The sequence below is a fragment of the Budorcas taxicolor genome, chromosome 4, assembly GCF_023091745.1.
Source record: "Budorcas taxicolor isolate Tak-1 chromosome 4, Takin1.1, whole genome shotgun sequence".
Taxonomy (NCBI): Eukaryota; Metazoa; Chordata; class Mammalia; order Artiodactyla; family Bovidae; genus Budorcas; species Budorcas taxicolor.
The window spans coordinates 46,171,754-46,192,581 of NC_068913.1; the positions used below are offsets into that span (position 1 = coordinate 46,171,754).

At 38.2% G+C, this 20,828-nt stretch overlaps 1 protein-coding gene across 1 annotated transcript in view; it reads right to left on the reverse strand.

Annotated features, from left to right (window-relative positions):
* The window catches only part of FBXL13 (F-box and leucine rich repeat protein 13), a 211,693-nt gene that overhangs the window by 90,365 nt on the left and 100,500 nt on the right, over window positions 1-20,828 (reverse strand). Inside the window, exons 11-12 of the mRNA XM_052638386.1 lie at window positions 17,746-17,846; window positions 1,110-1,239 (exon numbers count right to left, since the gene is read on the reverse strand). Coding sequence (XP_052494346.1) covers window positions 1,110-1,239; window positions 17,746-17,846 — 231 coding nt within the window. The remainder of the gene's footprint in view (window positions 1-1,109; window positions 1,240-17,745; window positions 17,847-20,828) is intronic.

Below are 20,828 nucleotides of genomic sequence, written 5' to 3' on the forward strand. Positions count from 1 at the left end.
CCTGTATTCTTTCCAGGAATACCTGCTTATAGCAGTACCAGTATGTTTTTACCAGCTGTGCAACCCTGAGAACCTTGGTCTTTTCATCTAAATAAGCTATAGTGCACAGCATTTGTATGAGCAGTAAATGTGATATGTATGAAACACTCAACATGGTGCCTGGTGTATAGAAACAGTTCTCATTTGTGTCGTTATATTATTTTCATAGAATGATGACCATGCTGCTGCTGCTGCTAAGTCGCTTCAGTCATGTCCGACTCTGTGCGACCCCATAGACGGCAGCCCATCAGGCTCCCCCGTCCCTGAGATTCTCCAGACAAGAACACTGGAGTGGGGTGCCGTTGCCTTCTCCGAATGATGACCGTACTATGACACTAATAGCAAGACACCGAGAGGTGGAAGAGAAGTTAAATGAACGGTGACTTAAATCTAACAAAACAGAGCAGAAGAAACTATCAAGGAGGCAGGAACTGCTTCCACAGAGCCATGCCATACCCTTCACAATTCCACACTATTTTCTGCCCAGGTTTCTTAGTCTTATTCCTTCAGACTTAAATATTTCCCATGTAGACCTCAAATCTTCATGTTATTTAGCCCAAGGATATAATGCAATTAAAAAAAATCATTATCTTTGTTATATTTCCTTTCTTACATTTATCACTTGTCACATTTTACCTAATACTATTTACTCTCAGAGTCCACGTGGAAGCAAACTAACTTCTCAGGAAGTTCTTTGCAAATTCTCCCCACCCTCTCCCCCAAATATTTTTCTTTGTTTGTATCTTGGTAGCAATTCTAAAAAGTTTTCAAGATTTGGACTCTGCTATCATAATTGTGCACAGAGTGTCTACACAGAAGTGGTCTGCTTCATCATCCAATGAGCTCTGCCTCTTCGTGGATGTGACACTCCAGTGGAGGGAAGCCAAGAGCCTATAGTAGTGATCCTTGGCAAAATTTAAGCAGCTGTGTTCACGTAATTCAAAACCTCTGAAAAGTGTGCTGCAGTCCGTGCACAGCGTTAGTAAAGCATGAGGTCTGGGGCTGGATGCAGCCCGTTCTCTGGAGGACTTCTTTGCCTGCTGCAGGAGAGAGAAGTCTGAAAGACAAACCTGGGTGCAGCCGGAAAGGTCCAGATAGATGAGCTTGTGGCATCCGTTCCCCAAATTCAGGTACTGTAAACCTTTGTCTGTGAACTTTCTGCAGTAAGCCAAACTAAGATTCTGTAAATTGTAGAAGTACCTGAGAAGACAGGGAGAGAGAAGAGAGGAAGGAAAGTGATTATACTTTAGCTGTTTCCTCACATCTTTGTTAAGCCACTATGACAAAGAGAAGTAAAGCTGTAAATTAATCTTTTCTCCTTGCAGCTATTCAAGAGTTGAACTTTATTGTTAATTCTCTTCCTGTTAAGGAGATTGCAGCAGCATATCAGATAATGTATAATCACATTTCAAGTGAAAATAAAGATTTGCCTAGATTTTTAAGAAAACCGATTGGGATAAAGCTTTGGGGGCGGGGGAGGTCTGTGCATTCATATTGTTTGCAAGTTAGTTTGTGTTTGAAAGCAGTTTCAGTTTGTGTTATTGTTGCATTTAGCTTTTATATTGGAGCATCGAAATAACAATGCAAATGTCTAGGAGGACAAACTCTTTGTAAACATTTAAATGGTGATTAACTGTTACCTGAGAGTTAGGATTTGGGGCAGAAAGGAGGCAAAATTAAACATAATAGGCTCTTAAAATGGACATAGTAAGCAAATGGCTTGAAAAAATACATTTGCATGTGCATGAGTTTCTAAGTAACAGTTTCATTATTATAACTAAAGAAAGACTGGCTGATACACAGAGCTTAAAAGTGGATTAAAAACAGTCTGCAAATATGTGGGCAACATATGAGAGGAATAAAACCATATTAGAGGCTATAAATCTCACTGGAGTTGCAACAGATTAACTATGGCATTACCACCATAACCAAAGCTTTCAGGAAAAAGGACGGTCTTTAGGACAACTCTTTGCAAGACTCACAGTTTGAGGACACTCTATGGGCAACTTTCAAAGCCCTCCTAAGCCTGGCATTTTTTAAAAGTGCAAGAACTCTCACTTCTGCTCTTGTAATAGAATTAAACAACATGATCTTGGTTTGTGATCTGCAGCAGTTTAACAGTGAACTAGAAAGCAAAAAGAACAAAAAGTAGGAGGAAAATGCCTTTCTGTCCCTCAAAAGCCCACAGATGACTAATAAAGTTTACTTTCACATAAATGGGAAATTAGATATGCAAGCTTTGATCATTAATCAGATTTATTTCCCAAATCTGAAAATATCATATGATATAATTCATATTCCATAGCAGATTATTTGACTCACACACATTTCCCCCTGGTAATGGCCATTTCCATGAGATTCAGTAGAACAGAGAGGGAAGTCTTCTGGATTCCCCGGTGGCTGGGTGGGCAGGGATCTGAAGGAGAAGGCAACACTAACATCCCAAAGACATGACCCTTCTGGGGCCCTTGAGAGCATTGCCAAAGTTTCAGAAATGCTTTTTCATTCTCTCCCTGAATTATACCCTTGTGATTCAACTAAGTGAAGTACAATTTTCTTGGGGGGGTTGTCATTCCTAAGAACTTCTTTGCTCTCCAATTTGGAGAAAGGAATAGTGAGGCAGGCAGCATGACACAATGGAAAATACACAGGGTGTTGGAATCTAACCAAATTGGATTTGAATCCCAGCCCTGACACTTACTGCAACTGCCCCTTAACTGCTCAGAGACTGTTTCCACATTTATTAAGTGGAGATTATAGCATTATCTTTTTTTTCAACCCTGACCAACTGTGGGGCCTCCAACTTTCCTGAACCTTAGTTTTCTATAGCATGAACGTAACGTATCTGCTTTTTCCTCTTAATAAAGATGTGACAATTACATAAGAATGTATATATAATAGTATTATATTGAGGGTGATTTTTGATGATTAAAATCAGCAGGGATATGGTAGAAAGAACCTTTAAAAATACATATATTATTATTATTGCTACTACTGTCTCGAATAATACATATGAATTATTCTTACAAAGTTTGACCTTTCTTGTTTCCATTTAATGGTACTTACCTGACAATAGTGGTGCATACTAATTTGAAGAGTTTGAGGGGCCTCATATTCCGTCTGTACCCTATTTCAGTCGTCGTGGTGAAACCATGTGTAGTCTGTTAACCCCAGCGAGATTGATAGTCTGCTGTAGTTTCTATTCCTCCACCTGTTGCCCATGCATTTGCAGACTGTTCTTCCTAACCTATTTTTAAGCTCTGTACATCAATCAGTCTTTCTTCAGGTATAATAATGAAACCATTACTTACACAATCATGCATATTCAAATATATTCAAGTCTGATCCAAGTCTGTTTTTCAGTTTCTTTGAGTGCATGTGATCCATTAACAAATACCAAAAATGAGAATTGAACAAGCAGCTTTTAACTTTTTTGTCTGTCACAAATACTTTTGGATCTATAGCCCCTTTGTCAGCATAATGTTTTCAATGTATAAATAAAATACAATTACAAAGGCAGCCAATTTTATCCAAAGATATTAAAATATTTTTAAAAACCAAATGAGTGAAATAATGTATATGCTTCTTTATTAACATGTTAAACAACAACATCTAGTGACAGCTCTATTAACTACTATGATTTTGAAGCAGTACTGAGTACCAATGATAATTTTAAATATTTGTAACAACTATAAGAAAATACATGTGATGAGAAAATAATTGTGATTTGTATGAGTGAAAGAGTCCCAGGGACTGCTAATACTACCCTGAATTTTTTAAATCTATATTTCAGTTAGAGCTTAGTGAAAATATAGATTTTTTTTTTCTCCTATCAAAATTTATGGAACCCCTGATTTCCATTCATGATCTTCTTGGAGGATCCACTGACCCCAGGTTTGGCAAAAGAGTCATTTAATTAAACTAAATGATTCTGAGATTAAGTCAAGATCTATCTCTTCAAAGTGGAACCATATGGGAACCATCAGTTTGAAAGTAAAACACAAATCTTGAGTGGCTCTGTTAGCCTTTCTAGGCTTTTATGGTGCCGCAGACTTAGAGCTTTGGGGGATGAGAAAAATATTGGTTGACAGTGAAATCACACTTGGCAAATTTTATGCAATATTGCCACTTTTTATCCTGAATTTTGGCAAAGAAATATGTCCGTTGTATGAGTAAGATCTGGTTCATCATTTTTCCAATCCAGAGATGAATTTATAGTTCTAATTACACTTGAGACAGTGTTTTCAGACAATGTTTTCTAATTATTTGATAACTTTTTCTTATGTCTGTGGGGAAGGTTCTCTTTGTGATTTATTTTTCTACTGTTACTATAATCTTTAAGTAATCTTTAAGACATCACAATTCTTACAGAAACTACAGAGATCGCTGTTTCTTTTTTCTTTGAGTTTTTTATCCATTAAAGAATTGAGGCCCTCTGTGTTAGATCTTCAACACCTGAGGGTAGCTATTACTAGAAGGAATGTAGAATTCTGTATTTAAATTAACATTTCCCTGAAAAATCTCAACACAAGGTCCAGTCTGTAAAAGAGAGTATTTGCATATGGATTCTTTTGAGTTGAGTACTGGACTTAGTCTTGCAGAGGCAGTTTTTTAATAGAATTCGTGCAGAAAATCCAAATGCAGTGACTTGACCTCCTATTTACAGGGTGGACCCTAAGGATTTCCAGTCACAGCCACAGCTTACTCTGTCTACCCCACTCTGATGAACTGTGGCGAGACTATATAACATGAGAGTACCTGTCAATAAGAAGTTGCCAGTTAACGTAAGGGTTGATTCATCTATAGGAAAAATAGACAACATGCTTCTATAGCATATAAGGCTCCGTTAAGAAGCAAAGATCATAATATTAATATCTTTACTCACCACTCTGTGCCCAGAATAGTTGGAAAGAGCAGTTGATCAATACATAGTGAAAAAGTGAATGAATGTTGCTACTGGAACTCAGGGAGGAATCACTGTGGAGTTCTGATAGATGGTATGACTTGAGATGTAAAGTCTACAGATTAGCAGAGAGAGGAGAAAAGCATTCTAGCTTGTAGAGAAAGAGAAGCATGTAGCAGTCAACTGACCAGAGTTGAGAGTTTCCTTTGGAAAACCTAGGCAGATAAGATTGATCAGATAATGACAATGAAGAGTAAAGGAAGAGTCTAGACCTTAAGCACGTCAAAGACACGGTAAGACTAAGTTCAGGACAATACGCCTCACAACATAAGGGAAGAGAGACCAAGGGTGAACCATCTGGATGGTGCACCAAATGAGGTATTGAGAATGCCACCTTGACTGTGGCAATGGAATAAAAGGACAGGGTTTAATTCAGGAAATATTTAAAAGCAAAAAATACTTTGAAATGGGCTTGAGCTATGGGCAGCCCTTGTTTTCAACTTTAGAAAACTGAGCAAGTCCCCAAAGAAGTGAGGAAAAATATTCAGATAAAAAGCTGGCAAATCACTGTTGCCAAGAAAGGCAAACAAATTACATTTTTCTTTGGAAAGAAACACTAAAGGCACCAGACAGAGAATAAGAACAGCAACAAACAACACTTCTCTAGTTATTTATAGCTGAAAAAATGTTATTACATACCCAAGCATGATTAAAACAATAGAAAGCAGAGCAGAAATAGAGAATCATTATGAAATGTATTTTTATTATAGATAAGAAAGTCAGTGTACATTTTTTTCGTATGATGAGAAACATCAGTATCACGTAGCATTTATCCTGAATGTTGTCTCAATAGCAAGAACTAGAAGTTAAAATCAAAACAAAATTCTCATTTTAGGTCCTATTTTCCTATATGTTGCCCACTAAAGATACAGCTTCATTTGTAAAATAAACATCCTTAAAAAACTATGCAGAGCTGTACCATTATTTTAAATTTCCTAGAAGAAAAAGTTATCTCAAAGTATGGTTGGAAAAAATGTTTTGAGTTTTAAAAAAAGTGATAATGCTACTCCCAAATCATCTACTTAAGAGTTCAGATTTTCACATATGGATTTATAGATTTTTAAATACGTATCTCTCTCTCCCCTCTCTAGCCGCCCCCCGACTCACTTTCTATCTATAGATAGATAAAATACATACATACACATATACACATGTACTACATATATAAACACATTCATACATGCACATATATTCATTCACATACACACATATATATCTTAATGTAGAATTTCTAAAGAAAACTACTGAGTGATATTCTATATAGTAGGGCAGAGAATCCGACAGAATTCTTAAAAGGGTCAGAGGCCCTCCACAGTGATGCTGCTGGAGCTGGCTTGCACTAGCCCATGAGAACCAATTGTTAGCACCTCTTCTCAACTCTACATTCAGTGGCATGGTGGTAGCTTAAAACTGGACATGATGAAATTATTTATGTCACAGTTCAGTTCACTTCAGTTCAGTCACTCAGTCGTGTCTGACTCTTTGCGACCCCATGAACTGCAGCATGGCAGGCCTCCCTGTCCATCACCAACTCCCAGAGTTCACTCGGACTCACGTCCATCGAGTCCGTGATGCCATCCAGCCATTTCATCCCCTGTCGTCCCCTTCTCCTCCTGCCCCCAATCCCTCCCAGCATCAAGGTCTTTTCCAATGAGTCAACTCTTCGCATGAGGTGGCCAAAGTACTGGAGTTTCAGCTTTAGCATCATTCCTTCCAAAGAAATCCCAGGGCTGATTTCCTTTAGAATGGACTGGCTGGATCTCCTTGCAGTCGAAGGGACTCTCAAGAGTCTTCTCCAACACCACAGTTCAAAAGGATCAATTCTTCGGTGCTCAGCTTTCTTCACGGTCCAATTCTCACATCCATACATGACTCCTGGAAGAGCCATAGCCTTGACTAGACAGACCTTTGTTGGCAAAGTAATATCTCTGCTTTTGAATATGCTATCTAGGTTGGTCATAACTTTCCTTCCAAGGAGTAAGCGTCTTTTAATTTCATGGCTGCAATCACCATCTGCAGTGATTTTGGAGGCCCCAAAAATAAAGTCTGACACTGTTTCCCCATCTATTTCCCATGAAGTGATGGGACCAGATGCTATGATCTTCATTTTCTGAATGTTGAGCTTTAAGCCAACTTTTTCGCTCTCCACTTTCACTTTCATCAAGAGGCTTTTGAGTTCCTCTTCACTTTCTGCCATAAGGGTGGTGTCATCTGCATATCTGACGTTATTGATATTTCTCCCAGCAATCTTGATTGTGATTCTTCCAGCCCAGAGTTTCTCATGATGTACTCTGCATATAAGTTAAATAAGCAGGGTGACAATATACAGCCTTGATGGACTCCTTTTCCTATTTGGAACCAGTCTGTTGTTCCAAGTCCAGTTCTAACTGTTGCTTCCTGACCTGCATATAGGTTTCTCAAGAGACAGGTCAGGTGGTCTGGTATTTCATCTCTTTCAGAATTTTCCATAGTTTATTGTGATCCACACAGTCAAAGGCTTTGGCATAGTCAATAAAGCAGAAATAGATGTTTTTCTGGAACTCTCTTGCTTTTTCCATGATCCAGTGGATGTTGGCAATTTGATCTCTGGTTCCTCTGCCTTTTCCAAAACCAGCTTGAACATCAGGGAGTTCACGGTTCATGTATTCCTGAAGCCTGGCTTGGAGAATTTTGAGCATTACTTTACTAGCGTGTGAGATGAGTGCAATTGTGCGGTAGTTTGAGGATTCTTTGGCATTGCCTTTCTTTGGGATTGGAATGAAAACTGACCTTTTCCAGTCCTGTGGCCACTGCTGAGTTTTCCAAATTTGCTGGCATATTGAGTGCAGCACTTTCACAGCATCATCTTTCAGGATTTGAAATAGCTCAACTGGAATTCCATCACCTTCACTAACTTTGTTCGTAGTGATGCTTTCTAAGGCCCACTTGACTTCACATTCCAGGATGTCTGGCTCTAAGTGAGTGATCACACCATCATGATTATCTTGGTTGTGAAGATCTTTTTTGTACAGTTCTTCTGTGTATTCTTGCCACCTCTTCTTAATATCTTCTGCTTCTGTTAGGTCCATGCCATTTCTGTTTTTTATTGAGCCCATCTTTGCATGAAACCTTCCCTTGGTATCTCTAGTTTTCTTGAAGAGATCTCTAGTCTTTCCCATTCTGTTGTTTTCCTCAATTTCTTTGCATTGGTTGCTGAGGAAGGCTTTCTTATCTCTTCTTGCTATTCTTTGGAACTCTGCATTCAGATGCTTATATCTTTCCTTTTCTCCTTTGCTTTTCACTTCTCTTCTTTTCATAGCTATTTGTAAGACCTCCCCAGACAGCCATTTTGCTTTTTTGCATTTCTTTTCCATGGGGATGGTCTTGATCCCTGTCTCCTGTATAATGTCACAAACCTCCATCCTTAGTTCATCAGGCACTCGATCTATCAGATCTAGTCCCTTAAATCTATTTCTCACTTCCAGTGTATAATCATAAGGGATTTGATTTAGGTCATACCTGAATAATCTGGTGGTTTTCCCGACTTTCTTCAATTTGAGTCTGAATTTGACAATAAGGAGCTCATGATCTGAGCCACAGTCAGCTCCCGGTCTTGTTTTTGCTGACTGTATAGAGTTTCTCCATCTTCTGCTGCAAAGAATATAATCAATCTGATTTCATTGTTGACCATCTGGTGATGTCCATGTGTAGAGTCTTCTCTTGTGTTGTTGGAAGAGGGTGTTTGCTATGGCCAGTGCGTTTTCTTGGCAAAACTCTATTAATCTTTGCCCTGCTTCATTCCATACTCCAAGGCCAAATTTGCCTGTTAATTCAGGTGTTTCTTGACTTCCTACTTTTGCATTCCAATCCCCTATAATGAAAAGGACATCTTTTAGGGTGTTAGTTCTAAAAGGTCTTCATAGAACCGTTCAACTTCACCTTCTTCAGCGTTACTGGTTGGGGCATAGACTTGGATAACTGTGATATTGAATGGTTTGCCTTGGAAACGAACAGAGATGATTCTGTCATTTTTGAGATAGCATCCAAGTACTGCATTTCAGACTCTTTCGTTGACCATGATGGGTACTCCATTTCTTATAAGGGATTCCTGCCCGCAGTAGTAGATATAATGGTCACCTGAGTTAAATTCACCCATTCCAGTCCATTTTAGTTCACTGATTCCTAGAATGTCGATGTTCACTCTTGCCATCTCCTGTTTGACCACTTCCAATTTGCCTTGATTCATGGACCTAACATTCCAGTTTCCTTTGCAATATTGCTCTTTACAGTATCAGACCTTGCTTCTATCACCAGTCACATCCACAACTGGGTATTGTTTTTGCTTTGGCTCCATCCCTTCATTCTTTCTGGAGTTATTTCTCCACTGATCTCCAGTAGCATATTGGGCACCTACCGACCTAGCGAGTTCCTCTTTCAGTATCCTATCATTTTGCCTTTTCAATATGTTCATGGGGTTCTCAAGTCAAAAATACTAAAGTGGTTTGCCATTCCCTTCTCCAGTAGACTACATTCTGTCAGAACTCTCCACCATGACCCGCCCATCTTGGGTGGCTCCACAGGGCATGGCTTAGTTTCATTGAGTTAGACCAGGCTGTGGTCCATGTGATTAGATTGACTAGTTTTCTGTGATTATGGTTTCAGTGTGTCTGCCCTCTGATGCCCTCTCGCAGAAATCAGTAAATCCTACTAATCAAAACATACGTTGACCCCCTACCTCAGCCAGTTATTAAACATTTACTGGAACACTGCTGTCCTCAGAAAACACTTTGAGAACTACTGGTACAGAGAATGCAGTATTGCTGAGAAAACAATGATGAGAGATAAGATGATAGCTTTAAAGGACTGGAATGAAATCTGACCTGAAAATGAAAGGGGTTCTTAAGATAAAACATGAACAAATAGGGTTGAAACATTAAAAAAAAAAAAAAAAAAAAAAAGCCCATCAGTTAACCCAAATTGAGAGATTGTTTACAAAATAAATAAATAGTATTCTTCAAGTGTCATAAATAAACAGTATTCTTAAGTGTCAAGGTCATGAGATACAAGGAACAACTGTGGACTGGAACAAACTGGAGAGCACTAAGGGGAAATGACAGCTGAATGTAGTATGGAAGCTTACACTGGATCCTAGAGCAAAAATAAAAGAACATGAGTGGGAAACTTGATGAAATTTGAATAAAGATTTTCATTAATAGAAAAGTAAAGAGAAAACTATCTCTTTTTTAGCTGAGAATATTAGTTTTAATGTCCAAGAGGTTTAGCTAAGAAAATTAGTTTTAATGTCCGAAATATTTACTATGTCCCAGGAAAAATTAATTAAAAGAACACAAGTTTGGAAAATGTTTTTAATTTCTCAGAGAAAAGGAATTTCCTGCCAGCATCTTGGCAGGAAAAAAAAAATAGATTACCAACAAAAGAAGAGAAAAATCAGGCTGGCTTTAGACTTTTCTTTAACTTCAAATAGTGAAGATTATGGAGCAGCATTTGTAGGGTTTTAAGGCTATGGTTTTTCCAGGAGTCACATATGGATGTGAGAGTTGGACTGTGAAGAAGGCTGAGCGCTGAAGAATTGATGCTTTTGAACTGTGGTGTTGGAGAAGACTCTTGAGAGTCCCGTGGACTGCAAGGAGATCCAACCAGTCCATTCTGAAGGAGATCAGCCCTGGGATTTCTTTGGAAGGGATGATGCTAAAGCTGAAACTCCAGTACTTTGGCCACCTCATGCGAAGAGTTGACTCATTGGAAAAGACTTTGATGCTGGGAGGTTTGAGGGTAGGAGGAGAAGGGGATGACAGAAGATGAGATGGCTGGATGGCATCACAGACTCGATGGACGTGAATCTGAGTGAACTCCGGGAGTTGGTGATGGACAGGGAGGCCTGGCGTGCTGCAATTCATGGGGTCATAAAGAGTCGGACACGACTGAGCAACTGAACTGAACTGAACTGAACTGAATCATAAATATGATTACAATATTGAGTACAGACACCAAAAATCAATATTAAAAAGAAAGTTAGATGATAAAAAAATCACAGTTAGTATGTATTTACATATAGGTGAGTCAAAGTAGAGGGACATCGAGTTCAAGGGAGAATTAGAATGTATTAGATCTCTTGTCAAACACAGGGGGAGCAAAGTTAGTGTTTCATTGTGACTTTGATAATTAGAGAAATGCATGATGAAGCATGTTTTTAAAAAACATAGAAATAGCCACTAGTTAGAATACACAACAGAATATGCATTTATCTAAATGCATTCAGATTATAGATATAACACATTTTATAACAAAAAGCAGAAAAGATAAGTATAGTGTAGTAACATAAAAATAAATAAAAAACATAAAGCAAGATGATAAAAATAAGACCATATACTCAGTTTTGACCAGAAATATTAATCTTTTAAACCACTTCTTAAAAAGGCAAAGAGATTGAAATTTTTTTAGGTAGAAGTTAGCTATGTGCTACATGTGAAAGATAAACCTAAAATATAGCAACACAAAGGTTAAAAATTATGGGTATACATAAAGTTATTTCACAAAGCCACAAGCAAAAGAGAACAAAGGTGACTGTGTAAGCAGCATTTTAAAAGAATTTAAGACAAAGAAATATCAACCAGGATAGAAAAATATAATTTTATGTAAACAAGTGCTACAATTTATAGATAGATTGTATGTACAAACATGCTACTTATTAATCCTTATGTTAAATAACAAAATTTATGTTATTTATGTTAAATAACATAGAAATAAATAAAAACTTCATTATAATAGGCAACTACTATATCACTATGACATTAAGAATTTACACATGCATGTGCATATATACATAGAAATTTTGTTCTCTGAAAGAAACTCTCTTGTTTTAAACATTCATGGATGATTTATTGAAATTGATTATATTAAGTAGTCCACCAAGAAATCTCCATAAATTTCAAAAAGTAGGAATAATTCTGTCCACATTTCTTGACCACAGTATACGAAACTAGAAGTAAAAACAAAATTCTCTTCTAAATAATTGTTGGCCCAAAGAGGTAAGCAAATATACAACAGTTTGTTCAGAAAAGGAGAACAATACTTAATCAAATCATACAAGCTTTGCCAAAGTTCTTTAAAAGTAATTTCATACCTCTGCTTTCTTATTTTAGAAGAAAAGAAGTCAATTAAATCATACAAATGAAAAGTTTAAAAACATACATGTACATCATATCCAAATCCAAAAGTATTCATTAGAAATATATTGAAAATATGTTTGAAAATATATTGAAAATAAATTTCCTCATTAGAAAATATAATGAGGAATCACATTCAGAAAGGATACCATGCACAATGGCAATTAAAAAGACACCACAAAGACTATCTGTATGAATAAAACGAAATTTTGAGACATCTAAGAGCATTTGCAAAAAGATATTTTTTTGAAGTATACTACGTTCCCGATGGGCTTCCCTGGTGGCTCCTTGGTAAAGAGTCTGCCTCCCACTGCAGGAGACGCAGGTTCAATCGCTGGGCCGGAAGATTCCCCTGGAGGAGGAAGTGGCAACCCACTTCAGTATTCTTGCCTGGGAAATCCAAGGGACAGTGGGACCTAGTGGACTCCAGCCCATGGGGTTGCAAAAAGTTGAACACGACTAAACGACTGAACAACAAAATGTTCCTGACAGGGAGACTAAATATTGTAAAAATATGACTTAGTTTCTAATTTATTTTATCTTTCATTATTGGCATACTGGTAAATATCTAACAACTGGCTCTTCAAAAACATATATGCATATGTATATATGTTTGCTCTAAAATTATACATCTTACTATTTTACATCAACTATTTTACAGATATAAAAGATGAATAGCCCACAAATTACAAATAGTAACATACGCAATACTGTTTATTACTGATTTCATATAACCAGTTGATTCTTACACAATGCTTTCATTCATTGACTTTTGCCAAACTCATAATACAGGTGATACTTTTGTCTTCTCCTGTGTGTACTCAAAGGAAAATAAAATGGGTCAGTCTGCTATATTTATTTTTACCAAAAAATAGAAGTAAAATTTTAAAAATTGAGGAATGAGTATAATTCCAATATGAGTATATTTATTTATTTTAATGTGTAAGACAAAAGTGAAGAAAAATGTGTGTGTCCAGATTTCACTCAGTCATCAATGATGTGACTTCTTTGCTCAATCGGATAACAGTTTTCAAGTACTGAAAAGATACTTGCTAAACTTTTTTGTGCTATTCACAGTGTTGCAGCTACAAATATGATATGCCTTTTTTCAGTATTTTTTGTGGAAGTATAGTTGACTTACTGTGACTTACTGTGTTAATTTCTGCTATACAGTAAAGTGATTCAGTTATACATATATTTCCATACATTCTTTTTAATATTCTTTTCCATTATGATTTGTCATTGGATTTGAATATAGTTCTCTGTGCTACACAGTAGGACCTTGCTGTTTACCCATTGTACATATAAACACTTGACTTCTGCTAACCCCAACCTCTCACTCCATCCCTCCCCCTAACTCCCTCTTTCTTGGCAAGCACCAGTCTGTTCTATGTCCATGATTCTGTTTCTGTTTCATAAGTAAGTTCATCGGTGTCATATTTTAGATTCCACATGTAAATGATATCATATGGTATTTGTCTTTCTCTTTCTGACTTACTTCATTTAGTATGACAATTTCTAGCTCATCCATGTTGCTGCAAATGGCATTATTTCATTCTTTTTTATGATTTTCTATCACATCTACCACATCTTCATCCCTTCTTCTGTCGACAGACATTCGGTTGTTTCCATTGTCTTGGCTATTGTGAATAGTGCTGCTATGAATATAGGGATACATACATCATTTTGAATTATAGTTTTGTCTGAATATATGCCTAGGAATGGATCGTATGGTAGTTCTATTTTTAGTTTTTGAGGAACCTCCGTATTTTTTCCCACAGTGGCTGCACCAACTTGTATTCTCACCAAGAGTGTAAGAGAATATCTTTTTCTCCACACCCTATTCAGCATTTGTTATTTGTAGACTTTTTAATGATGGCCATTCTGACACATGTGAGTGAGGTGGTACCTCACTGTCATTTTGATTTGCATTTGTCTAATAATTAGCAATGTTGAGCAGCTTTTCATGTGCCTATTTGCCATTTGTATCTCTTCCTTAGAGAAATGTCTATTTAGGTCTTCTGTCAATTTTTCAGTTGGGTTCTTTGATTTTTTGTTGTTGAGTTGAGCTGTCTGTATATTTTGGAAACTAGGCCCTGTCAGTGGCATCATTTGCAAATCTTTTCTCCCATTCTATAGTTTGTAGACATGATGCACTTTTAATCTCCTATATTGTTTTCTCCAGTCTAAACAATCAACAGAAAAATAAACTAGGCCCTAATTTTGTATTATTTGCCATTTTCCATGCCATTTTGGCTGATTTCAAGCTATTAATGAGAGATCACTGCTAATGGAGTTGGGAAGAGATGCACAGAGTACACTATTTTATAGTATTTTCACCATACAGAATCAATAGACATAAATCACCTCAAGAACATAGATAATAGTAATGTGTACAAAAACATTAGAAGGTGATGAGTTTTTAGTAAAGTGAAAGTGAAGTCGCTCAGTCGTGTCCGACTCTATGCGACCCCATGGACTGTAGCCTACCAGGCTCCTCTGTCCATGGGGTTTTCCGGGCAAGAGTGCTGGAGTGGATTGCCATTTCCTTCTCCAGGGGATCTTCCCGACCCAGGAATTGAACCCGGGTCTCCCGCATTGCAGGCAGACACTTTACCGTCTGAGCCAGCAGGGAAGCCTCTAGATATATAAGGAGATATCACACGTCACTTGAGAAAAGTTTTATTCAGTATATGATGCTGCAATAATTGGTTAGTTATTTAACAACTCTTTTTTTCTAATCACTGAAGTATAGTTAATTTATAATGTTGTGTTAAATCCCAGTGTATGGCAAAGTGATTCAGTGATACATACATGTATACATATATATATATACACACACGCACACATATGTATATAATATATTCTTTTTCAGATTTTTTCCATTATAGGTTATTATAAGATATTGAATATAGTTCCCTGTGCTATACAATAGGTCCTTGTTGTTTATCTATTTTATATACAGTAGCATGTATATGCTAATCCCATACTCTTAATTTCTCTCTCCTCCTCCCCTGCTCCGCCCTGCTATCCCCAGGAGTTTGACAATTCTTGATGTGAAAAATAAATATTCTGAGCTCATGGACTGCACACGAACACGCTTTGGGCCACATGGGTTGAGCCTGTTAGATTGTTGTTTCATTTATCTACAGAATAAATTCTAGCTTGATTATAAATTTAAAAACAAATCATAGAAGAAAAAAAAGTGTATCAAATGCCTGGAAGGAGGAAAACTCTGTATTTTTAAAAGACAAGAAATTTCAAAGGAAAAATTTGATAGATCTGACCAAATAGAATGTGACAAGTCAATTAATGAGATAAACAAATATGTCACCACCCTTTTCCTAGGCTTGCACATTTCCAGAAAATGGTTGAAGAGAAAAAATAAGGAAGAGTACCACCTAGAATTTTCTGTTTAAGCATCCCTAAAAAGGTCAGTTTTCATTCCAATCCCAAAGAAAGGCAATGCAAAAGAATGCTCAAACTACCACACAATTGCACTCATCTCACATGCTAGTAAAGTAATGCTCAAAATTCTCCAAGCCAGGCTTCAGCAATATGTGAACCGTGAACTTCCTGATGTTCAAACTGGTTTTAGAAAAGGCAGAGGAACCAGAGATCAAATTGCCAGCATCCTCTGGATCCTCAAAAAAGCAAGTGAGTTCCAGAAAAATATCTATTTCTGCTTTATTGACTATGCCAAAGCCTTTGACTGTGTGGATCACAATAAACTGTGGAAAATTCTGAAAGAGATGGGAATACCAGACCACCTGACCTGCCTCTTGAGGAATCTGTATGCAGGTCAGGAAGCAACAGTTAGAATTGGACATGGAACAACAGACTGGTTCCAAATAGGAAAAGGAGTCCATCAAGGCTGTATATTGTCACCCTGCTTATTTAACTTATATGCAGAGTACATCATGAGAAATGCTGGAGTGGAAGAAACACAAGCTGGAATCAAGATTGGCAGGAGAAATATCAATAACCTCAGATATGCAGATGACACCACCCTTATGGCAGAAAGTGAAGAGGAACTCAAAAGCCTCTTGATGAAAGTGAAAGTGGAGAGCGAAAAAGTTGGCTTAAAGCTCAACATTCAGAAAACAAAGATCATGGCATCTGGTCCCATCACTTCATGGCAAATAGATGGACAAACAGTGGCAACAGTGTCAGACTTTATTTTGGGGGGCTCCAAAATCACTGCAGATGGTGACTGTAGCCATGAAATTAAAAGACGCTTACTCCTTGGAAGAAAAATCATGACCAACCTCGATAGCATATTGAAAAGCAGAAACATTACTTTGCCAACAAAGGTCCGTCTAGTCAAGGCTATGGTTTTTCCAGTAGTCATGTATGGATGTGAGAGTTGGACTGTGATGAAGGCTGAGCACCGAAGAACTGATGCTTTTGAACTGTGGTGTTGGAGAAGACTCTTGAGAGTCCCTTGGACTGCAAAGAGATCCAACCAGTCCATTCTGAAGGAGATCAGCCCTGGGATTTCTTTGGAAGGGATGATGCTAAAGCTGAAACTCCAGTACTTTGGCCTCCTCATGCGAAGAGTTGACTCATTGGAAAAGACTCTGATGCTGGGAGGGATTGGGGGCAGGAGGAGAAGGGGACAACAGAGGATGAGATGGCTGGATGGCATCACTGACTCGATGGACGTGAATCTGAGTGAACTCCGGGAGTTGGTGATGGACAGGGAGACCTGGCGTGCTGCGATTCATGGGGTCGCAAAGAGTCGGACACGACTGAGCGACTGAACTGAACTGAAGTGAAATGCCTCATTGCCATTTTTAAAAAGATCTAAAAATAGTTACATTCTCAAAAATTATTCACTCCTTCATAGGAGTTTGAAAAATGTTTTGAATCTCTCCCAATATGAGTATATATGCTTTCCTAATTAGTTTTTCCTTGGTGAAAATGAGGAATAATTGAATGATGTAAATTTTGGATAAAGTTGAATATCCTGTCAGCTCTTAGTAATGTATTCTTCCATGCCTTCTCCTCCAAAGAAGTGCTAGCTTGTCAACAGTCCATAGGTCAAAAAAAAAAAAACCCAGCAAATATTAGATTTCCTGGAGGTGATGCTGGGGCCCTAGCAGGTAACCAGAACATGGCAGTAAGGAACCTGGCACTGCAGAGTTCAGTCTGAGGAAGCAGGATATTGGCTTTCTGTTGTAGAGAAGTCTGAACACTGGACTAGAATTGAGGGGCCAGGCTTCAAAGTCCAGGAATGAGGACCATCAGAAGGAGACAGGCAGAGCTTAACTCAAGCTACTGGGCAAATTGCTGCAAGAGTGACACCAAACCAGCAGCCAAGGCAAAGGATCAGTTAATTATAACTGATAATTTCAGTGGATGCCCACTGAAGTGGGTATTCATCTCAATGGATACCCCCCAAGAAGGGAGAGCAGTGGCACTTGAAGGCAGTGGGACTTGAAAGCAGTCTCCTATTACCAGGATAGGGGTGCCACAGGCAGGGAAAGGAGCACTGCCTTCGGGTGATACTACAGCAAATCAGGGCCCAAAGGAGCATAACTATTTTCAGGGTGATACAGGTAACACAAGCATTACCTTGGCAGGAGTCTCATTGTCCTGTTGGTGATAACTGTGTTAGATAGATTGAGATAGAGGACGCCAGGGCAGCTCTCAGAGATGTATCTCATTGATTCATCCTGCATAACAGTAGAGGGAAGAATCTTATTAAAGTCTAACAGGCTTTGCTATTTCCCCATTATCTATCATCTCTCTCCCTGCTCCCCAAAAAGCATATGCCAGACTTGATCTCTTCATACTCTTTATTAGTTATAAATCAAATTAAGTAGAAGATTGCTTTGCTTGCAACTTCATTACTCCCTCCCCTTCCTTTTCTTTGGGCTTCCCTGGTGGCTCAGACGGTAAAGCATCTGCCTGTAATGCGGGAGACCTGGGTTCTATCCCTGGGTCGGGAAGATCTCCTGGAGAAGGAAGTGGCAACCCACTCCAGTACTCTTGCCTGGAAAATTCCATGGATGGAGGAATCTGGTAGGCTACAGTCCATGGGGTCATAAATAATCAGACACGACTGAGCAACTTCACTGTTCCCTTTCTTTGGAAATAAAGTCCCATTCCATCACAATGACGCTTTATTAAAATTTGAACCCTTGCCATTTCAACACCATGACAGAAAATTTGAGCTTGTGTCAAAGTGTCAAACAGTCTTGACTCTTTAGATACATGAAAATGATTGAAAAGGGGTCCATTTTTAAACTTATTAAAATCATTCTGAAAGACGGGAGTAGTAAACTCTTTCAACTGGACTTCATTAAAAAATGAGTCCATATTCATACACGGATATATATATATATATAGAGAGAGAGAGAGAGAGAGATGTTTGTGTGTGGTGAAGTTTCTGCGGTTCCGTTACTGAATATTTAAAACAGTTGAACAGATTTTCACCAAACTTATGATGAGTTTGAGATGGCCTGAATTAGAGGCTGCATACATGTCGGACATGAAATTTAGTGTCGGGGAAACTGTGCAGGAGAATCTTAAAGATTCAGTCAGCCCTCCTCCAGAGAGCTGAAAACCAGAACAAGAGAATAGTGTGACTGTGACATGTGAAAGACAGAAAAACAAAGAATGATTTCAATCATGAGCCCTAAACTCACGTTTACAAGACAGATGAATTGCAAGCTTGGATTGCAGTGCTGCTGCTTCTTGTGTGGGTAACTATTGGTAAAATGTTCTAGAATGAGTAGCAGCAGGTTTGTGTTTATTTAATGATGGTGGATGAGTCTCCAGGAATACTGAAGAGGTCTGCTAGTTTTAAATATCTGTGGTACATTGTCCTAGAAATAGGCCATTACAGGAAGAGGTAAACTGTCACTAGGCTAGCTGATGTGGTTTGGGGAGGGATTCTGCATGGTCAGTATGGCTGCCCCCAGCAGCACAAAGGATGGCAAATGTTTAGTTTCAGCAGGACCATCGGTGCTTAATATTCTATTCCTAGCTACTTCTTGGAATCATGAATATTAAAATAACAAAATCCTACAGGTCAAAGCATCTTCCACATGGGATAAGAATTGGTTGATTTAAGATGCAAACCATACCTTAAAGAGAACACAAGGGGTTTTTTTAAGGTGTGAAACTGTAGTTCTGCTGTAGAAAAGATTCTGTGTGTCAGTAACGCCTGAGAGCAAGTACAGGGCTTTGAATAAACACTGTACTCTTGCCATTGCATTCAAGATGCCAGCGAGGTTTCTAGACATTCCATCACAGAAATGTAGGATTTGGATATACATGCATACATTTAAAAAAGTAAATAGTACACTTTTCCCCAACAGGAGTGGAGAGAACAAGTATAATGTGTGGCATTATAGTTTAATACAAAGAATCTATCTTCAAAAATATTCATGGTTCAACTATCGAAGTGACTATGTGCCTGTTGGAAGATTCCCGGCAAAAATGCAGATCAAGTGGGACATGGAGGAGGAGAGAAAGCTGGTTTACACCGTTAGAGAAGTAGCCACACAGATGTAACTGTGGGCACCAGCAAGAGGAAGATGTTGTAGGCTTTCTGTAACATGGAATAATCCGATGTTCCTTTGAGATGAGGAAACAAACCATTCTCTTCATTTTCCTGTCTGAAGGAAATTCAAACTAATTTTGTTTCAACATTTAAAAGAACAAAAGAACTCAAGTTGCAATCCCCAAATACTTGAGCACAGAAATGCAAAAACTGTTTCTGTGTTTAACACTGCAAGATGGTCTGTGGAATTTGTCCACAATGCACTCAAATCTTTCTGGATGTAATATATTCATAAGGCAAGCTTCTTAAAAATCAAACCTTTTTGAATAAATGTTACTCAACTCCTTAAATGTAAGCCTGTCTCTTAGTCTTTGTCTCAAAAGGAAAGACAATAGTAAAATGTAGCTGGATAAAATTGTCAGCCCTGTATATTATTAGACTAAAACTGGAAAAAAGACTTTGATGCTCACAAATTTAACACAGATGACATTGTTCTGACTTTCCTATTAGGAAGCCAAATTTACAGAATATGCTGTTTTTTTTTTCAAGGAAGAACTAAAGCTCCCTGAGGGTAAGAATTGGAACCTAATTCATCTTAAATTCCCTGTAACACCTCTATTTTATAACATATAAGTTCCCTATATATCATATATCTTTAACACAGTAGGTACTAAAAATATGCACATAAAGAATGAAATAGAGTAGAAGTCTGAAAGAAGAAACTGTAATGATGAAGCTGGGTAGCTAGCAAGAAGGAGCCGGTTCATGAAGTCTTTTCACGTGTGCCAAGGTGCATGGACTTCCATCTGGAACTGGTGACCTAGGAGGAGCATGAAGCAATGAGGCTCTTCATTCTGTTCCTCCTATCTCCAAGTGCAGAGCACAGCCTGTGCAAAGGCAGAACAGCAAGAGGAGCTTGGTGCACGCAGCAAAGAAAACAAAGCAGGTTGCGTCTGCTGCAGCTTAGTGTGCAGCAGGACTTAGAAGATGAGACTGGAGAGCGAGGCAGAGGCAAGATCACCGAGGGTCTCCAGAGTACAGTAATTTTAAAGAGCTGGCTTTATCCCATAGTGTGGATGACAGGCGTTTGTATAAATGGTGGAAGATAGTAGTGAAATGGTCAGATCTGCCTTTTAGAAGGAATATC